Source organism: Nelumbo lutea, chromosome 1 (assembly GCF_056320005.1).
Source record: "Nelumbo lutea isolate HS-2025 chromosome 1, American lotus-T2T, whole genome shotgun sequence".
Taxonomy (NCBI): domain Eukaryota; kingdom Viridiplantae; phylum Streptophyta; class Magnoliopsida; order Proteales; family Nelumbonaceae; genus Nelumbo; species Nelumbo lutea.
Window position 1 is genome coordinate 134904938 of NC_142684.1, and position 17068 is coordinate 134922005.

The 17068-nt window shown below is 37.4% G+C and overlaps 1 protein-coding gene across 2 annotated transcripts in view; it reads right to left on the reverse strand.

Moving 5' to 3' along the window:
• Nucleotides 1–17068, reverse strand: part of LOC148877729 (uncharacterized) — a 28764-nt gene continuing 11696 nt past the window's right edge. For both annotated transcript variants that reach the window (XM_088943071.1, XM_088943062.1), the window contains exons 6-10: nucleotides 6787–6836; nucleotides 6355–6663; nucleotides 5623–5826; nucleotides 5442–5517; nucleotides 1–532 (exon numbers count right to left, since the gene is read on the reverse strand). In XM_088943071.1, coding sequence (XP_088799197.1) covers nucleotides 525–532; nucleotides 5442–5517; nucleotides 5623–5826; nucleotides 6355–6663; nucleotides 6787–6836 — 647 coding nt within the window. In that variant the 3' untranslated portion in view covers nucleotides 1–524. The remainder of the gene's footprint in view (nucleotides 533–5441; nucleotides 5518–5622; nucleotides 5827–6354; nucleotides 6664–6786; nucleotides 6837–17068) is intronic.

Genomic DNA, 17068 nt, shown 5'->3' on the forward strand with positions numbered 1-17068 from the left:
AATTGAAGAGCTCCTCTTATTCCAACACTTCTCTTGTATCAATTTTTTTCTATGCTCAAATATACAGTCAACATAGTGAAACGGAAGAGAAAAATGATCATATGAACATGAACGGATGTCTTTCACATATGTACATATGTTTGAATTGGAAATTACTTCTTTTTCTCCCATATACATTTGACACCATTTGTTTATTGGTTCCCAACTGCTAGAATGGAACTTACAGACACATCTTCCGTTATTGCACACACACCTGTTGTTTAATTCCTCTGGCTCTGACTATTGAGAGATGTCTGGCTAAGATTGATGGATGGGAAAAAACTGAATCTCAACTATATGACAGAACTATCACCCGTAATTGTAGAGGGAAGCGAGGCCTAGCCTCATTTCCGTGATTCCACACACTGGCCAAGACTGGAAGAGGTAACCATTTCAGTACGTTGCAAATATGACAATGCGGCGATGGATCCATCATGTGCTGAAATTATCGTTGTTTTACAACTCTCCGCGTTGGATTCCACAATTCAAGAAGCTGCTAACAACGTAAACAATTGAATTTTTTTACCAGGCATTAATAAAAGAATATGTAGAATAAATACACAAAAATCATGCACAAAACTTCCAAAATAAAACAAGAACATATTAGTACATTTACTTTCTTGTTAATAAGATGGGATTAAAACCTTTACCGAAAAAGGGGGTCCAACACGCTATATAGTCAGTATTCTATATCTATCTATCTATCTATCTATATATATAATAGAAAGACAAAAGGGAGGTGAGGGTCCTCTCACCACATAGCTCACACATACCTCTTCATCCTCTCCTTTTCTCACACGTGTATATTAATTTTTAAATTAATTCATTAGAAACCTCATGTGTTTTTATTGTCTCCCATCAAATCCATATTTTACTCTAATAAAACTATTCTTAAATCTCTCTCTCTCCCTCCCTAGGGGTGAGCAAAAAAACCGAAAAACCAAATCAACCAAAACCAAACCAAAAAATCAGTTAACCAAACCGATCGGTTCGGTTTCGATTTGGTGTTTTAAAAAACCCAAAGGTACCGGTTTGGTTTCAGTTAACCAATATAGAAAACCAGCAGTGGTTAACTGAATCAACCGGTATACATATATTTCTATATATTTTATATATATTTATGTATATTATATATTTTATATATTATAAATTAATAAAATGTATTATATATATAAATATATATATATATATTTATTTATAATATATGATATGTTATTTATTATTTAAAATATAATATTTTATACAAATTTATAATTTTTTATTATATATTTATATACTTTTTAATAATATATATTGTAAAAATTAAAAAACCGACAGTTAACCGATAGGCTTCGGTTCGATTCCAGTTCCCAATTTTCCAAAAACCAATAGTACCAGTTCATTTACAAAAGAAGGCCCAAGGTTCGGTTAACCAAACCGTGAGCACCCCTACCCCCCTAACCTTAATAGTCAATACTTGTAACATCTCCCATCCCCATTAAATATTTATTTTCCTCTTTCTATTATATATATAGATGGTGTAAATTAGATGGATTGGGTTAGGTGATGGGTCAACTTAAATATGAACCTTAACTTGAACCCAAGTTAATGTCAAAAACCCCAAATTTGCCCACTAGTACATGGGTTGAACCAATCTAAACAAATCATTACTCCTTTCCTTGAGTTGTCAGGTTTTTCTTTTTTTTTTTGTTTTTTGATGAATAGGTTTTTCTTTTGTTTTGCTCATTGGGTTCAGGTTTTTCCCTTCGCTTTTATTAATTTAATTTAACGTAGATTTGTTTCATGAATTGTTCTGGTTCAAAAATGTAGAAATATACAAAATACTTTGGTCAATCACTATTCATTTATCTCCCTTAAAAAGTATATATATTTTAAACAACATTCCATGCATCGCAGGGGTCACTGCTAGTTCTATTAAAATAGAAAAGAAGAAATGGGGCAGCCCAGTGCATGAGCCATGAGGCTCCCACCAATGCAGGGTCTGTGGAGGGACAGATGCACAGAGCCTTACCCCTGAGCATACAGAGAGGCTGTGGCCAAGATTGCAAACCTAGTCACCCAGATCACAATGGAGAAAACCCAACTGTTGCACCAAGACCCACCCTCTATTAGAGAATAGAAAAGAAATTACAAGAAATCTCAGAGATTGAGATGACCAATACCCGTAGCCAAATCCCCTATTCCAACTTACAGTACATCAGGCTAGATTCCAATCCCCCAAATCGATTTTCTCTATCAACCCCTTGTTTGCTAACTTACCTGCCAACCCATTTGCATACCTGTATACTCACTGCACTGCTACAACTCTCTCTTTTGAGCTTGTTGATTTCTCTTAAAATGTGTCAAAACTGCCAAGGGCACTTCCCCTCATTTCTAATCCAGTCCACAACTGCTTTTACTTCCCTTCAACTACAATATTAGTGTAATTATTTATCTTTGCTGGCTTTAACCCCTGAAAGACTTCTAGGACTTCTGCCCTAACTGCATTTCCAACACCTACGGGACCTGAGAAATGAGGCAGTACTATGCATCTTCATTTTTCTTAATATAAAAGAGTTTTATTAAAAATAAAGGAAAATGAGATTTTTCTTCCTCTTCTTCCTCCTTGTGTTCAGGAAGCTTACGCCTCTTACACCTCTTACATTCTGAACTACACCTCACGTCATGCCTCCTCTTTTTAAGACATTGTTGCATTCAGTTTAATGGTTGTCATCTGCAACTCAAAGATTTTAGATTGAACCAAATTATTGGGGACTTATTCTCACCACTATCGGGTGCTGCCATGATGATCTCCTAACATGAGCCAAGGAAGCAAATAGCAAATGTGAGATTACAGCCTGATGCTCATACTAATACAATCAATTAAACACCTTTTAGGTGATATCTTATGCTCTCACCACACTATGACAATTAATCAAACGCCTTTCAAACAATATTCTATCTTGTCACACTACACATCTATAATGCTTCCACCAAACAAACCACTGGGAACTCACCACCACAGCACAAATCCTTCTTGGTAACCACCTACTAGAGGGCTTAAACCATCACAACCACCATTGACTTTATCACCCATGGTGACCACGACAAGAGAGGAAGAAAACAAATCAGTCCTTACTAACCTGTCTGCTGCCTTGTGGGAACCCCTTTTATGCTTTGGTACCATCTAATAGAGTTCAGTTGGTTCTAGGGATAGAAGAGAAAGAGATAATGAGTAAAAGAAGAGAAAAAAATGAGAGAATGAAATAATCACCACCGAGACGGCAGATTCAATACTTATCTTTTTAGGTGTACAATGACATTACTGCCCCCAACTATGTGTGGGGACAGTAACTTAAACCGGGACAGATTAGTAATATAATAATTAATAATAACACAAGATGAGAAGACTAAACTACCCCTGACATTTACTTTTAATATAGGAAACTACTACTTTTGATCCCAATCAATCTCCATTTGAGCCACACCATTAAAAAAGATTCCATTTCGAGGGTGACGCCCTAAATTCTGTGGTAATAGTGCACCTTTTACCTTGGAAGAAATCCATCTCCACTTTTGTGGAATATTCTACATCTTTTAGTTCCCAACTCTTCCAGGGTCATTGCTTGGTGCAATGGTAATATCATAGTCTGACATGCATGAGAAAATGGGCTTGAATCTAGGAAAGGACATTCATTCCAACTACATTTTTCTCTGGGACTAAGTTCCTAAGAAGATTCAAAAAGAGAGGCAAAAGATAAATAGGTAGAAAATATAAGAAAAATAGGGGGAGAAAGAGTGTGTGTGTGTGTGTGTGTGAGAGAGAGAGAGAGAGAGAGAGAGAGAGAGAGAGAAGATGGAATGATCCATTCCCTAAGTGAAGGTGTTGCTAGCCACATTCAAGTTAATTCAGCACCAACTACCCATTTTTCCTTCACCATATTTGGTGTTCCTAGGTGGCAGGGATCTGATATAGCTACCCTGTGGTTTCCTAGCAGCCACAGGGCTATTGTCTGGTGCCCTATGGCTGTTGCAGAAGTAGTAGCATTAGATATCCCCTTTCTCATTCTTAAACTGAATTTTGGTCCTGTTCTTGGCTTCTTACTTAGGGAAGCATATGGCATTTGTTAAGGAATTAGCAAACCTCATTTTGAGATAGAGGAATGCCCAACAGATGTAGGACAGGTAGGGGGTTCTACAAATTCAGATCTGGTGGTGGGCCTTTTAGGGCAATGAAAGGTGATCTAGATAATTGAGGAACCTCTTGTCCAACAAAGAATAAGAAAAAGATTAGGAACACAGAAAACTCTTGCTGCAAAGAGATATATTATTTAGAAGAAGAATTATGTGAGAGGAAGAAAAAAAATAGAAAATTACATTACTGCAACCAGGACTCACTAAACCAAACTTTTATTCATCAAATCAATTTTCCATTTTCAATTACAATGAATTTGTTTGTAGACCCTCCAGTAAGAGCTCAGATCTCCCTTTAGGCTTAGTTTGTGTGCAGTGCAATTTTCACTTGGACTGGTGTAAATGCATGGGAGTGCAAATAAGCTGAGTATAAATTCTGGTTTACTTTTGCTTCAGATTTGACTGTCTTATTTTGTTTGTCAGAAGTAAAATGAAGCGGTCCCTGTCTTATATTAAAGAGAATGGAGATAGGAGTGGTGAAAAGGTGTTTATTATTTTTTATTTTGGAAAGGTTAACTGAGATTTTATTAAAAGTTTAACTGAGGAAAGTTAACAAAGTACAAAAGCCTTGAGAGGCAGAAACAGACAGGCAAAGAAGTATCAGAAAATATAAGACTCTATAGGCTCCAGATTTGGCTAAGCTGTCAGCTACAGAGTTTAGTTCCCTAGCCATTTTATTGTATTAGAGGAATCATCTTAAATTTAAAGAGAGGAAACGCCTAACATTTTGACATAACAGAGACCTGTGAGAGCAGCTGTGATCTCTGCCTCAGTAGCGTCAGCTCTCCCAATTGGCCCACTGAAAGCCCAAAAGTACAGTGATGCAAATTTTGTATAAAAGGGAATTGAGGTAGGAGGAAAGTGATGCAAATTTTGTATCAGCTTTTGGAATATAAAATTTGCTCTACCAATGAGTGCAAAAGAGACAAAAGTACAAATTTTATATCAGGTAGGAGTGCAAATCATAGTTACAAACAAATGGATGCAAAACTGAGCCCGGCCAACAAGGAATCGCAATAAAGCAAAGAAGACTATTCTACAATTCACACTTACATAATTCCAGCAATATGCAATTTAGTTTCAAAAGTGGTGGAAAGTACATCCTTTTTGGGTAACCATTTTAAACAATAAGCACTCAAGTAGGCCATATGCTAACTAGAATCATTACATGCATTCTAGAAGAAGAGAGGTAAAAATGCATTTCTCTTCTTAAAGCATTCAAAACTTACCTTTTGGGTTATTACTATTGTCACAAGTTGTAGAACTTTGTTGTGTGGTGCTGTCATTCTTACCATCCATATCATCCTAAAATTGATTTTTACCATTAAGTGAGAATCAATGATATGGAATCTATACACCCACATTGAGCAAAGAATATAGGCAAGCACATAAAGAACAAAAAGATACCACCTTCTGCAGGATTTCAGCCTGACCAATTTTGTCCAGATCATGCATTATTTGCATTCTAGATGCTCTGTTACTTTGTGGCAATATTGTGCACTCCATTTGAACACAAGTTGGTATAACAGATTTTGCAGAAGAACCAGCATGGTCTCCCTCCACAGCAGCATCTCCGGTCCCATGACCTGGTCTATCCTCCCTCTTGCTGCCAATCTGATGAAAACAAGTATATATTAAGCAGGATGCTTTTTTTTGAGTAAAAATAAATGTTATTAATTCAGAACTTGAATTTATATCAAGGATGTTATATAATCATGTATCAAAGCTGGCTAGAACCTGCTCCAGGCATCCAAAATATATAGGTCAATCAGCCATATAGACAAACTACCAACCTCTTGGAATTGCTGACATATCTGATCATGCTGTGCATTTTGCTTTAATTGGGATATTATCTGAGTCATTGCCATTAGTTGTCCATTGGGCTAATTAAGTGATGATAGAAATTTGAAAACTGTAGCTAGCAATAATCATTTTTTGATAAGTGACAAAAGTACTACTTTAAGCATCTACCAATTAAGAACACAAAGTGTAACCTTGGCTATTTCTATTCTTTACATTACAGTTAAAAAAAAAATCCTTTTTATTCCTTAATGAAAAGACATAAACATATGCATGCCCATTGATCTCAAATACCTTAAACATTCACAATTTAGGGAATACATCTGAAACCGAAAAGATTACCTCAGCTGTTGGTGCAGTTTTCTCCATTCTGGGCATTGCTGCAATTGGAGAACCAATATGTTGAAAGTCAAAGTTACCAGTACCATGCCCGTCATTCCTTTTTAATACATCCTTGAGAAGCACCTGATCTGAATAAGTAATGTTCCTTGGAAGTGATGGCATCAACTTTTGTGGTGTATATGGCAGTGCTTGAGCAACATGCTCCTTTTTATTTTTTCCTCTCAAAATCTGAAACTTTTGCTGGACTGGTGTTTGTGGAACCGACTTTAGTATCTGCTTCCCCAATCCTGGAGGGATTTGGTCAATTCCCTGGAAGAGGTAAAAAAAATCAACATTTACACTAACGAGAAAGTATCAACTATCACGGTATATAATAAGGACAGCCTACAACTGCAATATGAAAAGATTCAGAGAATAAAATATGCCACTTACAGTTAAAGGCAAGCCATTCAATGGTATTGGGAAGACCCCTTTGTTCAGTTCTGAAAGCTCACATCAGATTATATGGAACATCAAAACCAAAATACCAATAAATAGAAATAATAGAATATATGAAACAACAATGCATGATCCAACAAATGTCTTTTTATTTCAAAGGCCAAACAGACTCACCAAATAGTACCACAAGTTTAAAAACAGACATAACTTAGCATCCATAAAAAATAAAATAGTGCATCATGCCACCGATACAATGGCATTCATTCAGTGTATCATTATCTTAATGAATACAAAGTACCTAATACCACCATCTGATGTTACAGGATAGACACTCATTGTGCTAACTAGTATTCGATAAGGAGATTAATTATTCTTATTTTCTGTTCACCAGGAAAGTATAAATGTCTAGAAGATAAAATAGAACACTAATTACAAGTAGGCTATACCAAAGCCACTAACTGTAGCAAAATTACATATTAACAAATATTCATTTGGTCATGGATAACAGCATCCATAGTTGTCAAGGCAACGCCTAGGCAACAAGGTGCCCTTGGAGTCTTGCTTCGCCTAATCGCCAAGCAGTTTTCTATTGCGTGTTATAACAAACTTTTATATTCTTAATTTTTTGAGGTTATAATTATAAAATAGACACTTTTAAACTAAAATGTTCATTTTGTGTGTTTATATACTAATTTCTTTTTGTTATTTTCTTATTTGTTAGGGTTTAATCAACACAAACTGTTGGGATTCTTTGCTGTAAATTAGCTATAAATTAGGCTACAAATCAGGTGTAATTAGCTATATAATTGTTTCCTTATTTAGAATAGATTAGGCAAGATTTTCTCTTTTAAAATAGGAAACAAGTCCTAATGTTTAGGACTCCAATTGTATATAAAAACATGTTATGCTGGAATAGAAAAAAAGTAGGTCATTCAAACCTAATTATTCACATGGTATCAGATAAACCCTAGACGCCTCCTGTTCTTCCCACAGCCGTCCTAGGTCAGTTCTCTATCTACTGTTTTTCCAGCAGCATTCTACACTGCTTATTCTGGCAGTATTCATCAGCCATCCTAGCCTTTATCTCATTCCCGGCAGCAACATCAAATACCATTGATGACAAACACCAATGAATCTTCAATTGAAACTCCAGAATCCTCCTCCTCAAACGTCGAAACTGTTATGCTCAACAACAATGGCGGAGACTTTACAAACTACTCATCCACCCATCACCATCTACAAATTGAATGGCCGAAACTACATCCAATGGTCTCAATCCTTCATGTTTCATGTCCGCAGCAAGGAGAAAGAAGATTATCTCACCGGAAATATCACCAAACCAGATGAAAAAGATGCTGGTTATCGGATTTGGAAGAGAGATAACAGCCAAGTTATGTCTTGGCTAGTGAATTCCGTGGAGCCACACATAGGAGAAAATTTTCTCCTATATGAAACAGCCGTAGAGATCTGGGAGGCTGCAAAAGACACTTATTCTCACAAAGACAACACTCCCGAACTGGTGACAATTGAGGGCATCTTGCATGATCTCCGACAAGGTGATTTATCTGTGACCGAGTATTACAACAAACTCCATCAAAACAGGCAGCAACTGGATGCTTTTGAAAAATATTCCCAGGATACTACCGCTGATCTCAAACAATACAAGAAGATAATTGAGAATAAGCGGGTCTACAAATTTTGCTTGGGACTAAATTCAAGTCTTGATGCTGTAAGAGGAAGGATATCTAGCACAAAACCATTGCCAAGCTTACGTGAAGCATTCTCTGAGGTCCGAAGGGAAGAGAGTAGACGCCATTTGATGCTGGGGATGGAAAAATCAGCTGGTGGTGGTGAGTCATCAGCCTTGACTGCCCGAAACCAGCAGCAGCCACACAAAGGGGGAAGGCCATGGTGTGAACATTGTCGCCGCCCTGGTCATACCAAAGAAACCTGGAAAACCTGCTGATTGGAAGCCAAAGACAGCAGCAAAGAAGGACACTCGAGGCAACATGGCTGGCAGTTCAGAGCAACTTGCAAATTTTAGCAAAAAGGAACTTGATGGACTGAGAAGGCTGCTGCAATCACAGCAAAATCCACCAGTTGTTGGGTCAGGTTCCATAGCTCAAAAAGGTTACTTTCTTAAGGCTTTGACAGTAAAACAAGAGCATTATAAACCTTGGATTGTAGACTCTGGTGCTTCCGATCACATGATAGGAGATAGGCGAGTTTTCCACACATATTCTCCTTCTAATGAAACTCTCACAGTTAGAATTGCATATGGTTCTTTGGCAAAAGTTGAAGGAAGTGGTTCGGTTGTGGTATCCAGGGTCATAACACTCAAATTTGTTCTATATTGTTCCTAATCTAGACTGCAACCTACTCTCCATAAATAAAATTACCCAAGATCTTAACTGTATAGCTAATTTTTCTCCTTATGTCTGTGAATTTCAGGATTTGACTTCAGGGAGGATGATTGGAGTGCTAGGAGTCATGCTGGGCTTTATCATCTTGAGGTTCAACCGGATTCTATAAGACAATCTCATCTAGGAGTGAGTGAACCTATTTCTTGTCACAATAATTCTTGTGCGTCTGTTAGTGAGTTGAAAAGTGAGAGTGAGAGGTTGGTGATGGTGTGACATTACAAGTTAGGTCACCCAAGTTTTATGTACTTATCCAAACTTTTCCCAAGTTTATTCAGAAATAAAAGTGCTAGTTCTTTTCAGTGTGAAATTTATCAATTTGCAAAACACTCTAGCATTTCATACCCAATTCAGCCATACAAAGCATTGAAACCTTTTTCTACGATCCACAATGATGTTTGGGATTAATCTCAAGTTCCAAATGTCACAGGAGCTCGGTGGTTCATCTCTTTCATAGATGATCACACACGACTCACATGGATTTTTCTCATGAAAAATAAATCAGAAGTTCCTCAAATATTTAAGAATTTCAAAACAATGATTAAAAATCAATTTCAAACTTCTATTCAAATACTTAGAACTGACAATGGAAGAGAGTTTTTTAACTCTAATCTTGGCTCATATCTATCAACTGAGGGAATCATACACCAAAGTTCCTATGTAGATACCCCTCACCAAAATGGGATAGCCGAGAGAAAGAAGAGACACCTTCTGGACATTGCCAGATCTTTGTTGTTTTCATCCAATGTTCCAAAACGTTTTTGCGGTGAGACTATACTTACAGCAGCATACCTAATCAATCGACTTCCATCCAAAGTACTAGATTTTTCCACTCCAAATCAAGTATTTTTACAACGCTTTCCTTAAAGCCGACTGATTTCCTCTCTTCCGCTAAAAATATTTGGGTGCACTGTGTTTGTGCATATCCATCAACAACATCGAACCAAGCTTGACTCTCGATCCACCAAATGTATCTTTATAGGGTACTCTCCCAACCAAAACGGTTACAAATGTTTTTGTCCTAACAACCAAAAGTTTTATCACACAATGGATCTCACATTTTTTGAAACCAAACCCTATTACCCCAAAACTGATATTCAGGGGAAGAGTTCTAGTCAAAGTCAACCACAAGAATATCAGTTTTTCTTGGATAGCATAGATTACACATCAGAGACACCGGAAACACCTGAAACACCTTCTCCAAGTGTCCAAATTGAACCTGAACCGAAACCAACTGATTCTGAATTTCCCGAGATAATTGTCTATCACAGAAAAAGGGAGAACCGAAGGAATCAGAGACTAGCAGATTCACAGATACCGCCAACATCTGAACCTGAGGTAAAAATCCCTACATCTGACTTACAAACTGTGGAGGAAAATTCTGTAGGTACTAGTTTAAGTGATCATGATAATTCCGATGAGAACCTACCCATTGCAATCAGGAAAGGGGTGAGAGAATGCTGAAGTAGGCCATTGTACCCTATTGGCAACTATGTGAATTATGAGGGACTATCTTCATCTTACCAAGCACTCACCAGCAAAATCAATTCTATCTCCATTCCTAATTCAATCCAAGAAGCCATGGCTATCCCAGAATGGAAGAAGGCAGTTAATGAAGAAGTTAATGCTCTAGTGAAGAATGGTACTTGGGAAATTACTGATTTGCCTTGTGGAAAGAATGTGATTGGGTGCAATTGGATCTTCATTGTTAAAACAAAGGCAGATGGTAGTATTGAGAGATACAAGGCTCGATTGGTAGCTAAGGGATTTACTCAATCCTATGGCATAGATTATGAGGAGACCTTTGCTTCGGTTGCAAAACTCAACACTATTCGGATACTTCTCTCTCTTGCAGCAAATTTGGATTGGCCCCTCCATCAACTAGATGTCAAGAATGCGTTCTTGAACGGGAATCTAGAAGAGGAGGTCTATATGGACATTCCCCAGGGACTACAGAACTCATCAAACATCAACAAAGTTTGTAGACTAAAGAAGTCACTTTATGGTCTCAAACAATCACCCAAGCTTGGTTTGAGAGATTTACCAGAGTTATGAAGAGTAATGGGTATATACAGGGACAGTCTGATCATACAATGTTTGTCAAACATTCTTCAGAAGGACTGATTTCTGCATTGATTGTCTATGTTGATGATATTGTTCTAACAAGGGATTATGTTGAGGAGTTTCCAAGAGTCAAAGAATTTCTGACTAGAGAGTTTGAGATCAAGGACCTAGGTAAACTCACATACTTCTTGGGAATGGAAGTGGCTAGGTCTAAGCGGGGCATTGCAGTTTCTCAAAGAAAGTACGTACTGGATCTTCTTAAAGAAATAGGTATGCTTGGGTGTAAACCTACAGAGACATCTATGGACTACACTACCAAACCTGGTTCAAATAAAGAAAGTGCTCCTGTAGATAAGGGAAGATATCAAAGGCTTGTAGGAAAGTTGATCTATCTCTCACATACTAGGCCTGATATAGCATTCTCAGTAAGTGTTGTTAGTCAGTTCATGAACCCTACTGAAGAACACATGACAATGGTGTACAGAATCTTGAGATACTTGAAAATGACTCTAGGAAAGGGACTGTTATTCAGAAAAACTCAAGTAGGGAAGTGGAATTGTATTCTAATGCAGATTGGGCAGGCTCAATCACAGATAGACGATCCACTTCTGGATATTGTACCTACGTTTGGGGAAATTTGACAACATGGAGAAGTAAAAAGCAAGCTGTGGTGGCTAGGAGTAGTGCAGAAGCGGAATTTCGAGCTATGGCTCATGGTATTTGTGAAGGAATTTGGGTAAAAAGAGTATTAGCCGAATTGAAGATACCTTCTAAGGGAACAATCCAGCTACTGTGTGATAGTCAATTTGCCATCAATATTGCTAAAAATCCAGTTCATCATGACCGAACTAAGCATGTGGAAATAGATCGGCATTTTATTAGAGAAAAGATAGAAGGGAAAGTAATCAAGCTTGTTTACATTCCTTCTAATCTCCAGACTGCCGATATCCTAACTAAAGCACTTCCAAGGGTGCATTTTGAAGATCTTAGTTGCAAGCTAGGTATGATAAATATTTACAACCCAGTTTGAGGGGGAGTGTTGGGATTCTTTGCTGTAAATTAGCTATAAATTAGGCTACAAATCATGTGTAATTAGCTATATAATTGTTTCCTTATTCAGAATAGATTAGGCAAGATTTTCTCTTTTAAAATAGGAAGCAAGTCCTAACGTTTAGGACTCCAATTGTATATAAAAACATGTTCTACTGGAGTAGAAAAAAATAGGTCATTCAAACCTAATTATTCACACAAACATTGCTAAATGCTGTATTGAACACTCAAAGACTTGAAAACCTGAACCAATAAGTAAGAATGAACATAAAATGTTGTCCAATCAATACATAAAATGTTCTTCCACCTTTTCTTTTCTTATTTTCCTATAACAGAAATAGGGGTTCAGCTCCTATATTTTTCGAATTTTCTTTTCTTTCTTCTGTTTCTTCTCATGAATATGTTGGAATATGTTGATTTTCTATACTTCAACATGAAGTTTATACTCTTATGAAAATTATGGATATTTATTAAGGAAATATGATTATGGAACCTAGGGAACTACCCTAGGATACATGTTTTTTACTTAAAAAAAATCCATCACCTAGGCGCCCTCCTGTCACCTAGCCTTGCCTTGGCGCCTTGAAAACTATGACAGCATCATCAACACCATCATCCATGCCTTATCCCAACTATATGGAATCGGCTACATGAGTCCTATTTCGCCAATCTGTTCCATTTAAAACCACTAGCCACCATTCATTGGATACCAAGACATAGGATATTAAAATGAACAACCAACTGGTTCCAAAGGTACAAAAAGAACAGGAGCCATATCTTATACATGAATCCACATCATATTAGTGAGTGGTAGATCAACACCACAGTTCATATACACATATAAAACTTAATTTGGTATGATCAATTATTGCAATATCTTTTGGGAATTAAGATTGAAGGCCCACTACAGCAATAAAACAAATTCTCCAGGATCGCCATGTTCTACCCCCTAGACCAAAGCGATGCATTACAATGTATATTTTTCTTTTCTTTTTTTTTATTACAGTAAATCATCTTTGGAAGGAATAATCCTCTGAATAATGAAAATGTAAGAGACTAAAATTGAATGTGATAACCTTGGCAACCTGGGGCCCTTAAGGATAGGGCTGCAGTTAGAGATCACAAACATTCTCATGAGCTTTGTGGGACCTATTGGGGTTGGAAACTCCTTATAAGCTGAGATTCATGAACTTCTTCAAGGTCTGGATATAGTTTGTTCACTGGGATAGTGGGATAGTCAAATCAAATTGTATAAGTGGATTGTAGAGTGGTGTTGAGCTGGATGGAGAAAAAGAATGAGGGTCCTTGGGTAGTTGGGCACTCAGAGAGATGACTAGGGAAGCTATTTCTTAGGCATCCAATTTAAATTGCTCATTCAAATGAATACCTTGATCAGCTAATACTCTAGCTGATGCCCTTGCAAAAAATGGAGTAACCAGGAACCAACTTAGTGGGGAACACCAGGACCAGGGACGAAGTACTGTCTTCTTGGCAACCTTGAGCTGATTGTACTGTCTTCTCTCTCCTTGGATGATTAAAAGCTTTGCCAATTTTTCACATTAATACAATTCAAGGTCAACAATCAAAAAAAAAAGTAAGAGATGGAAAATCTATGCACAACCACAAATATACATAAACATATACATAATTACATATAATATACAGATACTATTCAACATTCTTCATTTTTCTACATAAACTGTATCTAGGAGTTCTAAAGGGGCAATTTATTGGATCTCCGGTCCAAAACCTTTTGAAGAATAAAAAAAAAACTAACAAAATCTTGAATCAACATTTCTTTGACAGGATTTTTTTGGAAAAGGGAGGAGCATTTGTACTTATCTCCACATGCTTGTGTGATGTATTTGAAGGATGGAGAATCCAGAAACCATTTTCTTATCAATTAATTGTGAGGTAGTCCGCAGCCTTTTGTAACATTTCCTTGACATCCTCTTTAACAGCAGTCTTTATTTGGTTCCCCCCAATTCACCCTCTTTAACAGCAGCTTTTATTCAGCTTTTAGTTGGATAAAAGAGGCATCATTTTTGGTTTGGCAGTCATCAATGTCATGTGATAGTGTATTTGGGAGGAGAGTAACAAAAGAGTTTTTAAAGACAAAAGTTCCTTTTTGGAAGATTCATTAAGGAAAACCACTTTTTGAATCAACTCTTGGATGTTAGCTACAAAGCAGTTCAGAGGCATCTCTTTAGAAGATTTAGATAGGAACTTGGGGCAGGTTCTGAGTTCTTCTTTGCCTGCTGCTAACAGTGTTAACCTAGCCCCAAGATACCCATTGGAGAACATTCTTCAATTTGATGGCAGCTTTGTTAGTCTATCATGCCACAGGGGTCAGGCAAGCAGTGGAGGCAGAATTCTTAAGTCCACTTGTGAGCTTGTGTGGGCTTTCAGTGGTCCTCTTGGAGAGACTAAAGCAGATGAAGCTAAGGTTCAGGCCTTGCTGGAGGGTCTCAGGATCGTGGTTTCTCTCATCATCTGTTCAGAGGTGGTGGAAGGATGTTCAAGGATTGTTATTAGTTGGATGCAGGACCTAAGTGATGGTCTGTGGAGATTCTCTCGTATCTGCAATGAGATTAGGGAAATCTTGTCCCAGGTAAATTGTCTTTCCAGGTGGATCCCTATAGAGCTGAATAGCATGCAGATGCTCTTGTAAAATCTGAGGTGGGTAGGGAAATGAAAGTAACCTTTTCTCAAAAAAAAAAAAAAAAAAAAAATCTTGAACCAAGATTTCTCAAATATATGTGCCTTATATCAAATCCTTTCTCTCATATATGTGCCTTCCTGTATAGTGTCTAACAAGTGATCTTGGTCCCTAGATTTGAGCTGATGTGCTCCATAATATACTCATTAGTTCTTCAACAAATGCTTAGTTGCAATTGATGCAATAATGTTGCTCAATATAATCCCTTCTGGCACAATTGGCATAAAGGTTCAAAGATCGACATTATTGGAAATATTGCCCTAACAAAATAAGGATATTTAGAAGATATATTGTAAATATTTCTCCAAGTATTGGAAAATGTGACAACGTTGAGGATTGGAGAAAGATTTAGGAAAACAAGGAAATTCTCAATGAAGCCAGGGAATGACAAAACAAGCACTCTCAGGACTCAATTAACTGAATATTAAAAACTATGATTCACTACCATTCAAATTTGGTTTCTTACACCCGAGAACCATAAATACAGGTAATCAGAACATCATAAACTACTCCATTCAAGATATTACTCAGAGTAATGAGTAGAAAAACCAAAGTAGTACTGCTTAGCATAACAAAAACACTATGCCAATTTATTGTACTACAGATAAGGTGATGTGCCTTCCCTTCTAATCAACGAAATTATAATGTTGTTTTAGGCTTACTGTAGTACAAAAGAAAAACAGTCCTTGAGAGTGTGGGACTGTTTAGGATAAATGTAATCAAAAGGAATCAAAAACTGCAAAGAAGATTGCTTCTATTGAGTAGAAGATGAAGAGGGAGATGGCAGCAAAGAAGGTTAGAGTATGAGAGGTTTGAACTTCACTCTCCCTCTAACACCCTAACACTATTTCATTAAGTTAGTTTTGAATAATTACAAAGGGGGAGCCTTGGTTGGGCAAGAAATTACAAGAACATAACATAGAAGAGGATGGGCCCAGAATAAGGCTCGTTACAGAAAGGAACATAAACAGTAAGAAAGAATAACAGCCTATGGGCGATTCGGCCCATCTTCTCTACACTCCCCCTCAAGCTAAGCATAGATGTCAATCATGCCAAGCTTGCCAGTGTCATGCTGAAGCTTTGCCTTGAGAATGCCCTTGGTGAGAAAATCTACTAACTGTCCTTCAGATGTGATGAAAGAAAGACACACTTCGCCCGAAGAGACCCTTTCTCGAATAAAGTGTCTACTAACTTCAATATGCTTAGTTCTATCATGTTGCACTGGGTTGTGGGCAATGTTGATGGCGGCCTGATTATCCAGTACAACATCATTGGCTTGTCATGCTCAACCACAAGTTCCTCCATCAATGATTTTAGCCATAACAGTTCAGAAACTCCATGTGCCATGGCCCTGTATCCTGCTTCTGCTGAAGATCGAGCAACAACCGATTGTTTCTTGCTTCTCCAAGAAACAACATTACCAGCCACTAAGCTGCAATACCCAAAAGTAGATCTTTTGTCATCAATGTTTTCAGCCTAGTCAGCATCAGTATAGGCTTCAAGTTTCATATGACCATGCTTGGCAAATAGAACTCCCTTTCCTGGAGAGCCCTTCAAATAACACAGAATTCACTCTGCTGCTGCCATATGAGTGTTTCGGGGAGCATGCATGAATTGGCTAATACAACTGACTGCATATGCAATATCTGACCGAGTCATGCATAGGTACAGAAGTTTCCCAAGAAGTCTCTGGAAGACCCCTTTGTCTTCTAACAATGTTTCATCTGAAGCAGAAAGTTTATGACTCATATCAATAGGAGTAGCAACTGGTCTAGCACCCATCTTCCCAGTTTCAAAGAGCAAGTCAAGAACATACTTCCTTTGGGAGATAAGAATCCCATCCTTGATCTAGCAACTTTTATGCCAAGGAAGTATCTCAATTCCCCCAAGTCTTTAATCTCAAACTCTGTGTGGACGAAAGATTTGAAAGCATGAATTCCTGAAACATCACTACCAGTCACAACAATATCATCTACATACACAATGAGGTATACTGCCAGAGCTCCACTCATCTTCACAAAAA